General features: G+C 37.1%; 2 protein-coding genes across 2 annotated transcripts; one reads left to right on the top strand and one right to left on the bottom strand.

Annotated features, from left to right (window-relative positions):
- Window positions 1-1,159: 1,159 nt before the first annotated feature.
- On the top strand, window positions 1,160-8,203 carry LOC103702709 (guanine nucleotide-binding protein subunit beta). Its single transcript, XM_008785251.4, has 6 exons — window positions 1,160-1,511; window positions 1,611-1,705; window positions 2,988-3,412; window positions 5,429-5,792; window positions 6,677-6,790; window positions 7,727-8,203. Exons 1-6 carry the CDS (start codon window positions 1,406-1,408, stop codon window positions 7,772-7,774), a joined length of 1,152 nt encoding a protein of 383 aa, XP_008783473.1. The 5' UTR covers window positions 1,160-1,405; the 3' UTR covers window positions 7,775-8,203.
- LOC103702749 (sulfite exporter TauE/SafE family protein 3-like) lies at window positions 8,061-17,244 on the bottom strand. Its single transcript, XM_039114500.1, has 12 exons — window positions 16,542-17,244; window positions 16,283-16,442; window positions 15,782-15,982; window positions 14,841-14,905; window positions 14,719-14,752; window positions 14,208-14,287; window positions 14,015-14,101; window positions 13,787-13,837; window positions 11,440-11,661; window positions 10,847-10,940; window positions 10,606-10,746; window positions 8,061-10,523 (listed from the first exon to the last, which is right to left on the bottom strand). Exons 1-12 carry the CDS (start codon window positions 16,818-16,820, stop codon window positions 10,417-10,419), a joined length of 1,521 nt encoding a protein of 506 aa, XP_038970428.1. The 5' UTR covers window positions 16,821-17,244; the 3' UTR covers window positions 8,061-10,416.
- Window positions 17,245-18,031: the final 787 nt, after the last annotated feature.

Below are 18,031 nucleotides of genomic sequence, written 5' to 3'. Positions count from 1 at the left end.
AAGAATTTAAAAAGAAAAGCCCCCTACTATTTCACTATTATTTTTTCCTCTAGAATCATATCCGCCTGTGCAAGTAAATGCATCACATAAGCACCAAGAATGGTTCCATTTCTTTTATAGATTTTGAATATACTTCTCACTACTCTTTGTAGTTGCCTCATTTTCTTTCAATATCAATCTCATCATTTTCTCTTTTTTTTTCTTGTAAGAAATATCCATCTCTAATATTTTAGATTTTTGTACATTGCATACATGGAGCTCATTCATGATTTATGTCCAGCAAATGCTCTCATTGTAGGCGCTTTTCTATTGTTAAGTAAAAATTTCACCTCACCAAGCCATTTTTCGTGCGGGCCCGACGGCTACCCCCAGTTTTGATTTGGCTGCCATTTAAAATTTCAATTAGAAGAGCGGTTGCTAGTTGAGTTTTTTTTTTTTTTTTGGTAAACCGGCGTCTCAGTTATACATAGATGTGCGTACGCCACGAGAAATCAGAATACAAAATACAAGGTCTTGCGAGATGGAGCTAGTGCCATCTCATATGAAGGCCATAGAGTGATGAGCTGCGGAGGAGGCAACTTAGTCCGCCACACTGTTCGTCTTCCGAAAAACATGTGCGACTTAGAAAAAATCAAGATTGTCCAGAAAATGTCATACATATCTGATTAGTGAGTGTAGATCTGGCCTAGCACGTCCGTACCTGATCCACTCAATCATTATGGCAGAATCACCTTTCAAGAATATTCGCGGAGCCTCCAAGTGTATACTAGCATATACGAGATCCTCTCATGTCGAGCGCAGCTCGGCCACTAAGATGGACTAATCAAATATGCATCATTTCTCTACCGTAATCAAACTTAGCTCATGGTTTCTGATCATGAAGCCCACACCATATCTACTACTATCTTCTGAAATACTGTCGTTAAAGTGAGAAAAATCAGGGAATGGGAGTTTTCAAAATATCATTGGTACCATAGCATGCCCAAGAAGCCCATTTGAGTGGAACGGTTCATTTAATAATTTTAACCTCTCCCTCGGACCCACGAACATCGCTGTCCTAAATCTCTTCTGACACGTGTCAGGACAGGACCCACGTCGCCCTTTCCGTCTCCCTTCCTCCTTTAAACACTCTCCAACATCACCACCCACAACTCCCCCCCCCCCCCCGCTCTCTCTCTACCCCACCTTCCCCTATTCCTCTGTGTCCCCTCGTATTCTTCCTCGATTCGCCCCACGCGAACCTAAACCCTAGATCGGTTTCTCCCTCCGTTCTGCTCCGAGATTGGCGTTCTCGGAGTGGGAATGGTGGATTAGGGCTCGCATCGAGCTAGAGAGAGGGCGGTCATTGGCTGCAGAACTCTAATGTTTTGAAACATTGGGGTCGGGGTTAGGGTTAGGTTTGTCCATGTATGTTGCTGAGCTGAAGGAGCGGCACATGGCCGCGACGGCGACCGTGAACGGTCTGCGCGAGCGGTTGAAGCAGAGGCGGCAGGCGCTTCTCGACACCGATGGTGGAATTCTCGTGTTCTTGTTCTTGGCGGTTTTTCCCCTCAATTTTTTTTCTCTTGAGAACAGTGGTTTGAATTTTTTTCCCTCTTTTGTTTTTTCAGTTGCTGGATATGCTAAGAGCCATGGGAAAACGGCGATTAGCTTTGGCTCCACGGATCTGGTTTGCTGTAGGACCCTGCAGGGTCATACGGGGAAAGTAGGCTGCTGATTCTTTTGTAAAGATGAGATTTTTTGCGCTTTTGCTGCATGTTGCTTCGTTTTTGTTAGTTGAGTTCATGGGGTTGTCTGAAAGCTACCTTTACATGGTATTTTTGTTAAATGAGGATTCCGTGATTATATGGAACTGTTGATGAGCAGTGAAAGTTTTCAACTTTTTAGACTGGAAGGTGAAGTTCTTGTTTTTCTTTCCTCTTTTTATGTGTATATTAGAATTGCTGAACTGGAGAAGCCTGATGTGATGCGAAAACACAGGGGGAAAAGATATTCTGAATGATTATTTATCACACAATGCTTGGAAAAAATACGTGTGTGAAACTTAGCTGGTCTGTTGTGCGAAGGTGCCCTAAAAACTTTTTGCTCTTTGCAAGTCAACCACGCAAAGCCAAAATTAGCATCCACCGATGATTTACTTCAAAATCATTCTTCGGGTTCATGTAATTATATGTTCTAAAGGAATTTTCTTTCCTGGTTGGCTGTTCTTCTTTTCATTGCTGTTCCAATTTACACTATTTAATTTCCATATGCTATATGACGTAATTGGAAATGATGAAATGCTGTACTGGTTAAATTCTTAAATTAGAAATCATATGTTTCTTGGCCCGTAAGGAAGGTTTGATAGGTGAAAATTAAGTTCAGACAAAAATCTGACGACAGGTGAACAATATTTCGAGTATATGTTTCTTCATTGGAACATATTGTGTCAATATATCTATCAAGCTTTATTTTTTAATCATAATCTCGAACATTTCTCGGGATAAGATAATCTTCGATATCGGGAGACCCCACTAAGAAGATTAAGTTAGAACTAAAATGAATCAATGTATCTAGGAAACAACATATATGTATACATAAGGTATAAGATATAAAACAAAGGAAACTAAGAAACATGTTCAGTATTATCAACTCTAAATGTTATATCATTTTTCTTGTTCTGCAATAATTGATCTCATTTCTTTCTACTGCATTCTTGGGTTGGGGCATGGAGATGTTGACCACTTTTTCCTTGCTCAATTGGATATTCTATTTCAACTTATAAGTCAAATTGCACATAACTGTGGCATTTGTGATTGTGATATTAAGTCATGCGTTATGTGTGGATGTGGATGTGCAAAAAATTTATAACATTTTAACTTTTTGCTGGATGGTGACCTTTCGTATTATTTTGGATTAGTTATGGATCTAGCTTTTAGAGATTAAAACTCAAACTTCAACCTTTTAATTAGCAACTGATGTATACTGTTTTCTAAGAACATTGTCAGGTCTATTCGCTGGATTGGACTCCTGAAAGGAATCGGATAGTTAGTGCTTCTCAAGATGGGAGATTAATTGTGTGGAATGCCTTGACAAGCCAGAAAACGCATGCTATAAAGCTTTACTGTGCTTGGGTCATGACATGTGCCTTTGCCCCCAACAGTCAGTCTGTTGCATGTGGTGGCCTTGATAGTGCGTGCTCTATTTTCAATCTCAATTCTCAAGTTGATAGAGATGGAAATATACCAGTATCAAGAATACTTACTGGGCACAAGGGCTATGTATCATCTTGTCAGTATGTCCCAGATCAGGAGACTCGACTGCTTACCAGCTCAGGGGATCGGACATGTGTCTTATGGGATGTTACTACTGGTCAGAGGATCTCCGTCTTTGGAGGCGAATTTCCATCAGGACACACAGCTGATGTGTTGAGGTAATTGCATAGATCCTATCATGCATTCATGTACTTGTACTTGAAACCAAAATGCTGCAGTCATAAATTTCTGTAATTTTTTTCCTCCATAGGTAGCTTAGTTTTATATTGGCTGAATGCCTATTGTCTTTATTTGAAAAGATATTTCACATAACTGGCTTTGTACTTGACATCAATTACTGCAACAAAATCTATAGATCTCTTTTTGGTTATAATCTGTTTATGATCTTTGGTTTTTAGTGGAATTCCGTCCACTGAAAGCTTTTTTTTTTTTTCCGAACAAACTTGTGCTGATCTTGACCTAAATTGAAGGAATGTTTGTTGTCTATCCAAAACAGATGATCCTATGTAGGTTTCCATCTAATACTTATATATTTAGTTTGCATATAGTATTAGCTGACCTTGCCAGAATTCCGATAAGTTTGTGCTAGAACAAGGATAGTTCTATCCATTTGTACGTTTGTAGATTTTCCTCTCCTTTGTGTCTTTCTTTGCTGAAATTTAGATAGCAAGCAGTACATTTCAGTATAAACATCAAGGCCCATAATGTATGTTGCCATTTACCAAAGGTTCTATGCATTATGTGAACATATTCTCCCAAACTCAGTATTCTCCTAAAAATTGATGAGATTACTAGCAAATAAATCGATATGTCCAAATCCAATATCATGTTTCAAATTATTTTATGTAACTGTGTGATAGACACTGCTATTTGGGCATGTGCATTGCACATTACAGTCCGTTATTTATTTATGCTTTGTTTCTATGACTAATTGTACTAAAAATTCTATCAAATATATAAAATTGTATAATAACGCATTGAGGTTTTAGTCATATGATTAATTTAAGTAATTGATATATCATAGTCTTGTACTGATTATTCTTTCTCATGACTTTGTGTATTTATAAGAGACTAAAAAAATCAATAATATTACTAAATAAAGAACTTGTTAATATATAATATGTAAAATTAATAGACTTCTTATACAATAAATGGTTTTTGAATCAACAAAACATAGTGACCAATTATTTGTTTTGCAACTCTAAACATCAGTCATGCCCCATATGTACGGATGATTGAATTCAAGTAGAAGTTTATGTAGTGTTAAGCTTTATTTGGAGGTGCACAAATGTTTAATACGATAATAGCTTTGCACCATTGAAAATTTGGAAGTGTTCTTTACATTTATGCCACTGGTTATTCCCCTTTTTTTGCTTTTCGATTTTGAAAATATTTGTGGGATTTCACCATCTGTCTTTGAATATGGAACCTCTTCTAGTGCATGTGCTAAGGAGGAGGCTGCCAACTGAAGGACACAAGTCTTATTGTTTATCATCTTGTTTATTATTATTGCATTTGGTGTCATGCATTAATGGGAAAACAAGGGAGTATAATGCTGCCTACTGTATTTTAGTGGGAGAGGGATTAAAAATGGGATTATTTGGACATACTGGTATAACATATGTAGCTCTCTTTTGCACTAAACATGATGGAGATATGGGATTAACATATATAGCTTTTAGTTGACTGTTTATGAAAGATTGGATAAGACAAAATTTTTGGGGATATATATACATGAAGCATGATGAAGATATGGGATGATGTCTGGTCTTGTTAACCTTACTCCCATCAGTAGAGAGAGAAACAATCTATGGGTAAGCCAGTGGAGAGATTGGTGCAAAGAGGCTGGATTGTTTTGGAAAAAAAAGTAACAGGGCATATTCTTAGAATTAGAATATTCCCAAAATTCAAAACTGTTTCTTTTTTTTTTTTTGGTAGGGGAAAATAACAGAGAATTCTTAGAACATTCCCAGAACTGTTTCTTTTTGATGTCATATGGATTCTCTTGTAAACGCATGAGCTGTGATGCTTTTGCAGGCACAATGTTCCTGCAAACAGAAACTTTCATATGATCTTTCTATATTTATTTCGTTTTAAACAAAAGAAACCTGGTTTTCATTCTGTACTCTAAGATAATCATATTACTGAAAACAACTTGTGCTTTTCATCTCCAGTGTCTCAATCAACTCTTCAAATTCAAATATGTTTGTCTCTGGTTCATGCGATGCTACTGCTCGACTGTGGGATACTCGAATTGCTAGTCGAGCAGTCCGAACTTATCATGGTCATGTCGGGGATGTTAATGCTGTCAAATTCTTCCCTGATGGGCAAAGATTTGGGACTGGCTCTGATGATGGCACATGCCGATTATTTGACATGAGGACAGGACATCAACTTCAAGTTTATGGTCAGCAGCATGACAATAATGATAATGATGTTCCCATTGTCACATCCATTGCCTTCTCAATATCGGGTAGACTCCTTTTTGCTGGATACTCCAATGGTGATTGTTATGTGTGGGACACACTGGTAGCTGAGGTATGCATTTCTTTTTTATTTGGAAAAACAAATTCCTGTGCAACTCTAAACAGTAAAGGCAATCTTCAATGAAAAATATAGTGGAAACATTATATGAAGTCAATCATTTGTTTTAGGAAATAATCTTGGCAATGTTTAGAAATTCGCAGTTAAATATTATCTCTGAATTGTTTTTATCCAGAGTGAAGACAATAAAAAAAAACTAAAATTAAAGAAGATATCTCTGATTGTTTGGCTGAAAATTATAAAGAAATCCAAACAACAATTTATATTAGGAAAAATAAAAAAATTAAAGAAAAATCAAGAAAAAATTGGAAATCAGTTTAAAATACATTTTATTTATTAGGATTGTTGAATATATTGTTTCGGTATTCCCATTGAAATGATAAAAAAAAAAGCTAAAGTCCTATTTTATATGTAATATATCATGATACTGTTTGATCACAGTCTAATCATTTTATGTCCTTTTTAAAATCTAATGCATCAATACTTTCAGATATTCTCAGAACTTGCAAAATATAACTTTAATTAAAAAATGTGTCCTAACATTTGAAGGAATGAATAAATGGTGCCCCCCCTTTCCACAAAAAAAAAAAAAAATCCAGCATAAGCAAGCCATATAGACAATGACTTTGGTTGCAAAAATCAATTTAACCAAAACTCCAAAACTCACCCAGGTTTGTATTGGTTTTAGGTGAAACTGAGGATTTTGGTTTTGGAGTTTCGGACAGAACTTCAGCCAAGAGTCCAACCTTTGTAGTTAGTGAAACCATCACTTTGATTTGTTCCCCCTCCCTTCTTGCTTTGGGTGTTTTGTTTTATCATTTTGCTAACTTTTATAAGAAAAGGGTGTTTGGATCATCTATGTTTTTCTCTTTTCTCAGGTAGTCCTGAATTTGGGAACTCTGCAAAACTCTCATGAGGGCCGCATAAGCTGCCTAGGTTTGTCATCTGATGGGAGTGCCTTATGCACAGGAAGTTGGGACAAAAACCTAAAGGTACCTTCTTATCCAGTTTGTTAATCAATAATTAGATTTCACCATTGGAACCATTAGAACATATTTTAAGAGTTTGTAGAAACTGCTATGCTTAGGGTGCACCATGACTAGAAATGCAGCTTCTTATACTTCCACTATGGGTTGTATCATTTCTTTATCGAATATCTCGGAAATCAAATTTGTTTTGTCTCCCCATTTGGAAGTTTATTTCTGTCTGTTTGTTTTTTGGAAATTGTTTCCAGCAGTTTAAAAGAATCTCAACTAGTTTCAGATTTGAACTACAAAATTCAGCCCAGGCGCCTCTGGTCACACCAGCTGGATGTTCCATTTTCCAGTTTACAACTGAGTCACCTTTTTATTTACTTCTCTCTCTATCAACCCTTTGGTGAAGGGTTGTTTATCATCAACTTCAGCCTTTTAGTTACAAGGCATGCTTAATCAGTCTAGCTAGCTTGAAAAATCTTGGTATGAGTTTGACATTGGTTCTTAGAGGTTAGCTAGATTAAATGGGTGCGACTCATTTTGCACACCTGCTAGGGGATTATTATCTTGTTCTAGCCATATGTTCTATCATCCTTATTGCTTTCTTGATCTCAAAATTCTTTCCTCTTAAGACATAATAAGGGGCAATGGAGTGTCTGTGTACCAATCTTTTTTTTTTCTCCTCCATGCCTCTGCTATCTACATCCTTCATATTTTCGGATGATATTAACATCTTGAGAACTTGATTATCATGCTCAAATTTCAAGTTGTGCGCCCAATCTCAGGTGATTGATCAAACCTCTGTTTGGTCAGCTTATAACAGTTCCAAACTTCAGTCCATTCAAAAAAATCGGAACATCTAACACTACCTGTGTCTTGTGAGATCAATCTTTTCCAGTTGTACAAAGATGTAGGTTCAAATTCTATAAAACTCGTCCTTTATTATTTCGGCAGATTTGGGGCTTTGGAGGACACAGGAAGGTGATCCATTCTTTGCGTTGATAGCACTTGTGGAATATCTCAGTTTGGTGCCCAACTTGGAGGACCATTTTCTTGCAAATGCCAGCTAGCTCTTGTACGATGGATTCTGCTGTATCTTGCCCCCTAAAGCTACAAGTCCTGATTCCATGAAGCTCAAGCATCTTGAGATATCAATTTTTTTAATGGGGGCACTTGCGTGAGATAGAGAAAAGGTTGCAGAAATGCCATCAGGACTGTCGTGCATCATTTCAATTATCTGTTGTCATTTGTATAATTAGATTCCGGTAACTCCTTTTTCGTCATATTATTTGTAAAATGTAATGTCTTTTGTTGGTTTTTTTAGGCTAGAGAATGTTATCTCATCCTGTCTGTACTCTGTTTGGTCTGTACAACTTGGTTTGGTATCTTGACTTGATATTTTGTTTGCTATTTGAACTTCAGAGATGGTTTGAACTTTGCTGGGAAAGTGATAAGTTAACATATACCAGTTAATTAAATGATACAAAATGTTTTTATAGGGTATATCAATCAGATCTGCATGAAATGGCAGTAGAGCAACTGGGAGGCAACAAATTTGTTCTTTTTCCCCTTCGTCAATTTCTGGGCTCTTATCCTTGTGATTTGGCCTACAGATTTTTATTTTTTTCTTGATGAAACTGGCTTCTACAGATACCCCCAAATAATGTTTCTTTAATTTCTTATATTTCATTATCCACATTGTGGAGCATGTTCGTAAGGCATATCCAATTTATTGCCCCTTGAGAAAATGACATTCTGAGGCATCCAGATATTAGAAGGTAAGATGTGCCTAAAAAAGAGATTTAAGATTTTAAGTGCTTAGGAGATTTATTACTTATATATCATTTATCCTCCCTGTCCTATATATCAAGTATTGCTCTTGAGGAGAAAGGGAGGGCTGTGCACCCACACGGTTTCATTAAGATAATGAAATGGTGAATTGAAAATTGAATTTTTATAAGTTGGCTTGCTGTCGATCTCTAAGAACAATGTTGATTGGTAGCGTGACATGGGCTTCTGCTGCTCTGGGGTGGGTTTAGTGTTTCAGCTTATTAACTCTGTTGTATATATCTTAGAAATGATGCCTTAGTAGTTTCTGCAGTGGTTCTGTTATGTACTCTGAACTATGAATTTATGTATAAGCTTCAGGCTCCTCTTTTGTACCCACAAAAAAGACCTACAAGAGGGAGTTTACCAATGCAGGTCCCATGTCGTTGTGGAATTATGTATGCTTGGGAGTAGTAGCCATAAGGCCTTTCAGACAGTTATATTTTGATTTGCACTGGCTGAGAAGAGATTGGGAAAGGATGACAAACAGTAGATGCTCCTAGCCATCGGTTTTTCTGGAATCTCTTCTTGGACTCATTCCCTGTTCTGATGTTGATGCTGCACTGATATCTACCACCGCAATGCAGGACCACTTTTCCAGACGGGAGAAAACACTTAGCATGTTTGTATATCAAGTATTCTTAGCAAATGATTTGCCAATGGTAGAGAGATATTTGCCTGGATCTATTGCTGATAACTACTTGATTTGTTTGTAGTTTGCTTTATGTGTGTTTTAAGATATGGAATATACCAACTTGTATTCAACACATTTGGTTGAGCTTTCCCAAGTGACTAATTCAACCATTATTCAATGTTCTGAACTTCTGAGGCATTATAATTTGTTCAAGGCTTCAGATGACAAAAACAACTGGTTAATGTTAGCAACAAATTAACAAGTTCCTTAAGAGTCTCTAGAGTTCTGTTGTTTTTCTAATGCCAAATGACATCAAGAATGGTAATACTTCATGTAATTTGATCTTGTGATGGGATTAGTTTTAATTGGAACGTTCAATAAGCAAGGAAATAGGCTGCGATGGAAAGGAAAATCAAATACAAGATAAATACTCGAGCTAACATTTGTTTCTCTTTCTAGTAAATTCAAGAACTACAGGATTTCTGATTCAATTTTTAGCTTTCAAATGCTAACCAGTTTCTTACTGGCTGCAGTAGCCTCTTCTTCTTCTTGAAGCCCATGAGTCGACTCCAGAAGAACAAATCTTCATGCCTTCCAGTGACTAGGTAGAACCAGATTATTTGGAAAAAGAAAGCTCAGTCACTGATGCTTCTATTTTGCAGCCATTACATATCATATCATGCCATGACCACATGGAAGTATGGCACTGAGATCGGAGAACAATAAGTTGATAGGCCATGGCACTAAGAGAACTTAACCATGATGCAGACTATGGTGGATTTCCAGTGCCAGGCTTCAATATAATCTAGGTAGGTCCTTTGGAAATCAGAGACTGGCGGAAGTGGAGATCTACAGCATTGATCTTAGCCTCTGTTTTCCCTAAATGCAAATGATTATGTTAGGTTAATTTTACTTGTGAAGTTGGAACAGAATGTTACTTGTCTTTTTATCTTAGACCTTAAATTACATTCATGATGAATAAATTGAACTCTGCACTTGTTATTAGATATTATGCCGCAATTTCTGCACAGATTAAGCATTTACTTTTGTATATGGAAAAAAGGATGCCAAGTTTCAGTTGTCATGGTTACAAGAACAAAGATTCAACTCGGATTCAAGTAGACAAATACCCTATCTGTAGCAAAAAGAAAGATATGGATATCACTATTACATCTTTAAAACTTTAAAGGACTTTGAATTGAAGCGATTTAGAGTGGTAGCAAAGGTTTTCAAAACCCATATGCTCCTTCCTTTCCAGCTTCTCTACCATGTGTGCAATACCAACACCACCTGCAGTGACATCAACATATTAGAGATTATAGGCCATGCATTAGAAACATCTCCTTGACAGAAGAACTGCGACAATATTTACCTAAACTAATTGCGCTCACAAAGATGGTCAAAGCCAGAATGAAGATGATCAGCGATGCTCGGCCTAGGAGCACAATCAACCTTCTAACAATGTGCTGACCGGTGAAGGCGGCCACAGTTGCCAGAAAAACAAAGTAGGCAGCTGCAGCAATAAAACAGTCAAAGAGCTTTTAAGATTCCAGTAGTTGTAGTAGCTAATATTATAGCTCTCAGGGGGTAAAATTGATGGCAATGCTGTTTACCGTATGGAACGGGGAAGCGATCGAGAAGGTAATATTGTATGACGGACATTGATGACGAAAATGTCATCACAAATGTTGATGTTGCACTTGCAACCTACAACACACACGATAACATTAATAACACAATGCATGAGAACTAGGATATCTTCAAGTCCAAAAACAAATGCCTGCATTATAATGACTTAAAAAGCATGTTTGAAACATATGCATTCCATTTCAAACACAGCGAGCAATTTCGGCCAGCACGACCGATTGTTTAATAAGTATCCATAAACACTTTACACTAAAACCTAGTGACTGATGTCCAAAAACTTTAGTTTTCAGCTTTCCCCCAACCAAGGGTCATGAATTTTATATATATATATATATATATATATATATATTAACATGGATTTTTTTTTTTGTTGTTCATAAAATTTATGAATGCTTTCCATTCGCAGAATTCCACAAGCTTCAGATGGCTTTCATATTCCTGTTCTGTTATGTTTTAACCTTTTTTTCTCGAAGTTATGTTTCAACTTAAAAATCTATTCTCTCATTATGAAGAATTCAGACATTGCCGCATCTTTTAGTGGTGTAAGAGAGAGCAGAACCTGAGGAGGAACTCCCATTTCAAGAAACAATGGTCCCAGGATGAACCCCCCTCCTAGTCCAAGCAGTCCTCCAACTATCCCAGCTAATACCCCACAGCAACAGTAGAAGAGCAGCTGATGCATTTTCCATCTTATATCTTGCTTCCCCCTAGAGGCAATTGTCCTCTTTCCTTTGCAGAGGTTGATGGCTTCGCAAAGCGTGACGGAAAGAGCTATTGGCACCTGCATAACACAAAATGTCAGTCAAGTTTCTTCCACAAATGTGCCATTTTCTGAGCTAAATAATTGTTTTCCTATCACAACTTGGCAGGGTTCCTTTCAGATCCACATTAGGCCAAAGAATCTTTCTACATACTGAAGCTTTATCAATTACATGGTAGGATTTGTACTTTGTCCTTTTTTTTTCGATGGAAAGCATTTGTACTTTGTCACTTGGCCAGATAAGCTATCAAGTGATGATAGTAATTGACCTATCCACATATCAAAATGATCAACTAAACCTATATGTTGTTGCTCTGATATTCAGTTAGGCTGCATTTGGATGCCGAATAGCTAACCAGGAAGTAGATAGATTTAACCATTTCTAACCACCTGCGAGCCAGCTAACTGGCGCTAAAAATTATCCTCTGTTTGGTCGAAATTCCAGGAGTTAATGGATTATGGAACAACTGAAAATGTAAAGAGTGAGAAGAGAGAGCCTGGTCAAATTTATTTCGCCCTCCCCATGAAATAAAGTTAAACAGGTTAAATGGCTTTTTGGGACTTTGACCAAATAACTTTAATCCTAACTTTGTTAATGGCTGTTTAGCTGGTTGGACTGATAACTTGCCTTTACTAGCAGATAACCAGCAACCAAACACAACCAAAAACAATTAAAGCCATTGTGTTGTCTGCTTAAGTTCAAAGGATGTTGAGACCTGTTTCAAATTGTACCTGTTATGAAGCTAGAACTTGATCAGATTGTATGCATTTGAGATTTAATACAAGTCGTTGGAAGATTTCTAGGTTAAAAAAAAGCAATAATTTGATATGAGAATTATTCTAGTATGCTGATGGATGAGAGATGGATACAACAGCTGGATGAAATATGTAATCCAAGGATATAGGAATGCTAGATTTTAGAAGTAGGACTCAAAATGATTAAGGCTGTGATTCTGAGGGTTGCATCGGCTATGTTTTCATAAGCAGCATGCCTTTCTGGTAGCCAGATCATAGAAATTTGGTTGTGGGATAAGATATGTACATAAAAGAAGCAAAATTTAAAGATATCAAGTCTTTGCAAAAGTACTAGTTTAGTTTGAAGGTAAAGCTGGGCTCATGTGAAGTAATTAGAATTGAAATGATCCAAAAATAACATGGCAAGGAAGCAAGCAACATATAGATGAAGGCCAAGGGATATTTGCTCTTCAAGTGTAACAGGTTGATCATCTAAATAGAGCTCAAATGACAGCTCAAAGAAGATCTCACTTGGTGTCAGATTGAGAACAGTGAGCATGAAATATATAATTACTGATTCAAATGGTGGTAAACTGACATGCTCACCTAGTGATAAATCTGTCTTTCTTCTATCTACTTCCATAAAGACTGTACTCTTTTTATGTGCCTCTGGAATTTTGCTAGTCTGTTTCCATGTTACACCTTTTTTAAGACTGGCTGATCTTAATTTTTGTACATGTTCGTCAATTAGTTTCAGATTTGGACATTGAATACACTATTATAGAGAACTCCCTTCAAAACATGAAGTTGAATCAATAAAAATACCAGTCTAACAGTATCCTCTGGTTTCTTTTCTTCAAAGACCAGTTATATGTGTCTGAACATCATTTTAAACTATCCAATATTCTAATTATTCCTTGTTAATTAGTAAATAGGAATGAGATCAAATGCAGTAAATGAACATTTAGTTATCCAATGCTTTGAGGTTCCAATGACTCCTGAAGGATAAATGTTGGAGTATTCCTATCGATCAGTCATGTCATATAGGCCTGAGTCAGACATCAAATTGCTCTGATTTGAATTACCCGGAGGATACCTTATATATATATATATATATATTAAAAGATGTACAATTAAACCTATTTCTTGATTCAATAAAATTCTAAAGAAGTGAAAATGGTACCCAAATAATGATAGCTATGTCAAAAGCAGGTTTGATTATGCCTGTTCCTAATCCTATCTAGAATGTAACAATGTAGGGATCCATATCTGTTTGCATATGCGCAAATGACCCCTTCTCACAATAATAATGTAAATAACCCTATTCCGGTCTAGTCTGTTACCAAAATAACACTCTTGTATCTGCTTTGAGGAATATAAGAAGAAAAGAAAACTACAAAGGAGATGATACCTGTAAAGCATTTAGAACCCAGTATTCTATGGAGCAGGTTGTGGCATACGTCTGCATACATATTCCAGAGGAAAGAAAATCATGATATATGAAAAGTTAGATAGCATAAGCATATAATGTACAATGATCAAGACAACGGTGAGAAAGGGCACAGTGTCGAGGACATGAAAATTAACTATTAACAATGTTCTTTTTTACTTTTTTAAGTCTAGAAAAGTGATATATCACCTTAATTATCTGCACAGCAAGGAATGCCACCCACACAAATAACAGCAGCATAAACTCTTTCCAGTAGATGTTTTCTTTGATTGGAACCTGGGAAGACAGAGTTCATCAGAATTCTGATAAGTTCAAGATCAAATGGGTTAACTACAGAACCTGACTCTTCTTTTCTCAAAAGAAAAGGAAAAAACAAACCTACCTCATCATCTGGAGATGACAGGACCTGCGCATTGGCAGCAGGAGCACCTGGGAGGGGTTTGTATGCCAGTTTTTGACTCTCTAAAATTCAAAAGAAAGATAATACTAGTTTTTTCCTACAATGAAAAGCTTCAAATAAAATAACAGAAGAAAAAATAACCGCGTGCATGAATAATTCTGCGATTCGGTGCGTATAGTAGTGCATATGCACTTGTCATGAGAGAGAAGAGGATGGTTTGTAAATCTTCTTACCAAGATTCGCCGTCTTGGTACCCGTGCCATATTAGCACTGTATCGGTACAGTACAGAATGGGATGTTTTCGGTGTACCAAATGTCGGTATGCCTCCCGTAATATATACCGATACCGAACTGGTATGACATGGTATGCTCTGTATTGTCCGGTTCGGGCCAGTACGGCGAACCATGCTTCTTACTGTTTGCTTAGTGAGCATAAGTAGATCATAGTTTTCAATTACTTCAATTGCTGAGGTGGGTTTTTTGTCATACTTACCATTTGATTGAGAAGTGAGCAGCTTGGCAGCTTCCTGAAATGTAAGTATCGCAAGAACTCTCTTAATCAAGGTTTATTTAAACAAGATCAGAAAATTGAAAGCAATGAGGTAAGGAACAGACCTTTTTCAATATGGATTCTTTTTTCCATGTTTCTATACCTTTGAAAAGTGCCTTTGTTGATGTACCTGGAATCAGTCATACCAATTTAGTATTTCATCTCTCTTAAACATAGGGAAAAAAAGAAGCAACCAATAACTGAGATATAGAAAAGTATACTTCATTCATTAATTACTCTAAGATGATAGTACCATAATTTGGAGAAACTACCAAATATGAACTACATTGGGAGGAAATACTTTCTTGAGTCATGATATTGCTTATAAGGTCAATTTTCATCAAGGACCGCCATTAGATTTTGCCAGAAACTCCACTTAAAGTACTAATGCATGAAAAAAAAAGGAGATTAAATTTCTTATGAGATCTAAGTGAAAGGATAATGAAGCTTCTGGAGAATTGGTTACCAGCAAATGGTCATGAAAATTACCGAGCTGCAGACATGGAAAATGCCGAGAATATGCATACATAATTCAATACTTGGAGACATGACTGTTTTTTGATAATAATAAGGAAAAAACATTGCCAGATCGTGCGATGAAAAATGCTAGATGAAAGCTTCTAGCGACAGAGTAAGAGACAACCTTTACAACTAAAATACAGAAACTCATCTACTAGTTCGGAATTTTGCTAGAAGTAGTTTTTCTTTTGACTCAACATGTAGGTGATTTTTTCTGACGATTTGATTGTATTATCAGCTTGTGCAGTAAAATTCAGATTTCATTGTAGTGGAAGTGGTGTTATAGCTTCTGTCTGCAAGAAGATGAAAACTAGCTAAATCATTAATATTATTGTAAGAACAAATCAACCAAATCTTCTTAGGGAAGCAGAAACAGCCAAATATGAGATTTCATATGATAAGATGCTTGGAACATAAGATGATCTGAAGTACCTAAATTTTCTTTTATGGAGGTGATGGCCATAAAGAATTTGTTCTATCATTTTACCTAGGAAGAGGATAATGAGGAGAACAGTGACCATCCAATCAGGAAAAATGACATTAAAAGCGACTCCAATACTGATGCCTAACATGAGCATGGGCTGAAACAGCAAAGCAAGGTCATAATCAATGATTGGCAATTCCAGTGTCGGGTGGCGGAGCCTCAAGTTATAGTACACTGTGGATCCTGCAGCACCCATGATCATACCTGCAAGACAAGCAATGCCGGATTTAAATGAAGAAATGGAACTCGAATCATGACTTACAAGAATAAAACACAGTACAGGTGAGATCCATCTTTGTATAGCTAACAAACTTTAAATTCATAAACAGAATAGTAACTTTTAGTTTATTTTATTCTGTATAGCTCCAGAGTCTAGATTAAAGAGAAACAGAATGTTCAAATTTAAGAACCTGCCATGCGGCCTGTTTTCAGAAGAAGAAAGAAATAAAGAAGGAAGGAGACATTATTTCTACATTACTCCATCTATATTAGCCTATGTCTTACACTTGGAGATGGCTGTAGATGTCTTTGGGTCGAAGCCAATGATCAAGGTAAGCATGGGAACAAAAATCCCACCTCCGCCGACACCTCCAATACTGCCCAGAGCAGCACCAAGGAACCCGATGGTCGAACCCAACACGACCCTCCATCCGAACTCCATGTCCTGAATCCAATCCCATCCAACTCCATTCAATCACCACAAAGATATACAAATAACAGAAGAAAAGCAAATGAATTGTGTTCTAAGAGCAGAGTCCCATACTGGCCAAACATGGGTGTAAGAAGAGTCGCCATTGTCGAACAGGGAATGGAAGATGTTGGCAAGGATATATTTATGATCCTTCTCTATAATCTTGTTGTGGTTGGTGCTACTGCTGCTGCTGGTGCTGGTGCTAATGCTAATACTACTACTTCCCATCTCATGAGGTGAGGATGCGAGGGGCCTGTTTGCTAAGACCACCTCGCTTTCCAAGGCCAGGCTCAAGCAAAGGAGCAACATTCCTCCTACCCACCACCCCCAGCTCTCCAGTCTTCCACCCATCGCTCTCTTTTCCCAGCACCTACCAAAAAAAGGACTCAAAAATGATCGAAAGCCTTTCACTCTCTTTCCTCCTCTCTTTTTACAGAAGAGAGAGCTTTGGAGTGTCTTCCATCGCTCTCTCACTGGTTGGCTGGAATACTACTATAGTAAGATGGCGGGTTTTCGCTTGCCTTTGCTGCAACTCTGTATCTCCAGCTCTTTCCCTTCTCGCTGCTCTAATTTTTAACTGCTTGCAATTGATTCTACTCCTCAGACTGAGGGGAGAAAAATATGTTTCTCGATTTTGGTGATCGTTTTTGGTGCGTTATTCGTAGAAGCGATGTTGTTTCTTTGAATGATAGCTGTGGATTCTCTTTTTGGGGCCGTGGACGGTTAACCTTCACCGGCTTGGCATCAGAGAATCAAGATAAACAACGGGCATGTGTTTCTTCTTGTTCTTAACCCCTCCTCTCTCTCTATCTCTGGCTCTGTGTGTGTGTGTGTGTGAAACTTCTCGTTACCTTCAGTTGATCCGTGATTTTTATCATATCATTTAAGAACGGCGGTTTAGGAAACTTCCATGCGGCCTTGATGGCCAGAGTGACGTATGGCACTTACAATATAGATTTTTTTTTTATTGTGCAGAATTAATTCGATATGGGTAAAATTAATTAATTAATTATTTTGTTTATAAAAAATAATAAAGAGATGATTAATTCCAACTCCTGCATGCAAGGTGGCGATGTATTGCACTCAGGTTGTCCCAAAACAAGGATTTTGATCCTCCAATCGGTTAGGGTTGAATTAGAGAGTCTACCTCCGAAACCTATAGATGCCGAGTTGCCGACCCATTGAGTTATTAGTTGTTGAGGTCTAAAACTCATGTTAGAACTAAGTTTGAGGTCAATATATGTCACACATAGTTTGGCATTATAAAGAATGAATCATTTTATTTTCTTTCTTGCATGCTTGATATGTATTTCCTTTTTGTTTCTTCTCGTGTTTTTTTAATTTTTCTCTCTTTTTTCGTGCAAGAACATATTAATTTTAAAACTTTTTAGACTAATTCTATTTGGTCCCTAATACACTCTATATATTCATGAGGAGTAATCACATGGATTACATTGATAATTGGCATAGTCATAAGAGGGAAGGGGAATAAAAGAAGAGAGTGATGAGATGGAAAAGAGGTTCCACCTTGAGGGCTCACCAACAGCATTTCAATAAGAGGC

The sequence above is a fragment of the Phoenix dactylifera genome, chromosome 16 (genome assembly GCF_009389715.1).
Source record: "Phoenix dactylifera cultivar Barhee BC4 chromosome 16, palm_55x_up_171113_PBpolish2nd_filt_p, whole genome shotgun sequence".
Lineage (NCBI taxonomy): Eukaryota > Viridiplantae > Streptophyta > Magnoliopsida > Arecales > Arecaceae > Phoenix > Phoenix dactylifera.
The sequence above is the reverse complement of the archived record's forward strand: the minus strand, read 5'-3'. Positions and strand labels throughout refer to the sequence as shown.

Coding starts and splice junctions, on each gene's coding strand:
- LOC103702709 (XM_008785251.4), top strand. CDS start 1,406: ATGTATGTTGCTGAGCTGAAGGAGCGGCACATGGCCGCGACGGCGACC. Junction 3,413..5,428: donor CACACAGCTGATGTGTTGAG/GTAATTGCATAG, acceptor TTTCATCTCCAG/TGTCTCAATCAACTCTTCAA. Junction 6,791..7,726: donor GTTGGGACAAAAACCTAAAG/GTACCTTCTTAT, acceptor TTATTTCGGCAG/ATTTGGGGCTTTGGAGGACA.
- LOC103702749 (XM_039114500.1), bottom strand. CDS start 16,820: ATGGGTGGAAGACTGGAGAGCTGGGGGTGGTGGGTAGGAGGAATGTTG. Junction 14,906..15,781: donor CCTCATTATCCTCTTCCTAG/GTAAAATGATAG, acceptor GACTGATTCCAG/GTACATCAACAAAGGCACTT. Junction 10,941..11,439: donor AAATGGGAGTTCCTCCTCAG/GTTCTGCTCTCT, acceptor TGTGTGTTGTAG/GTTGCAAGTGCAACATCAAC.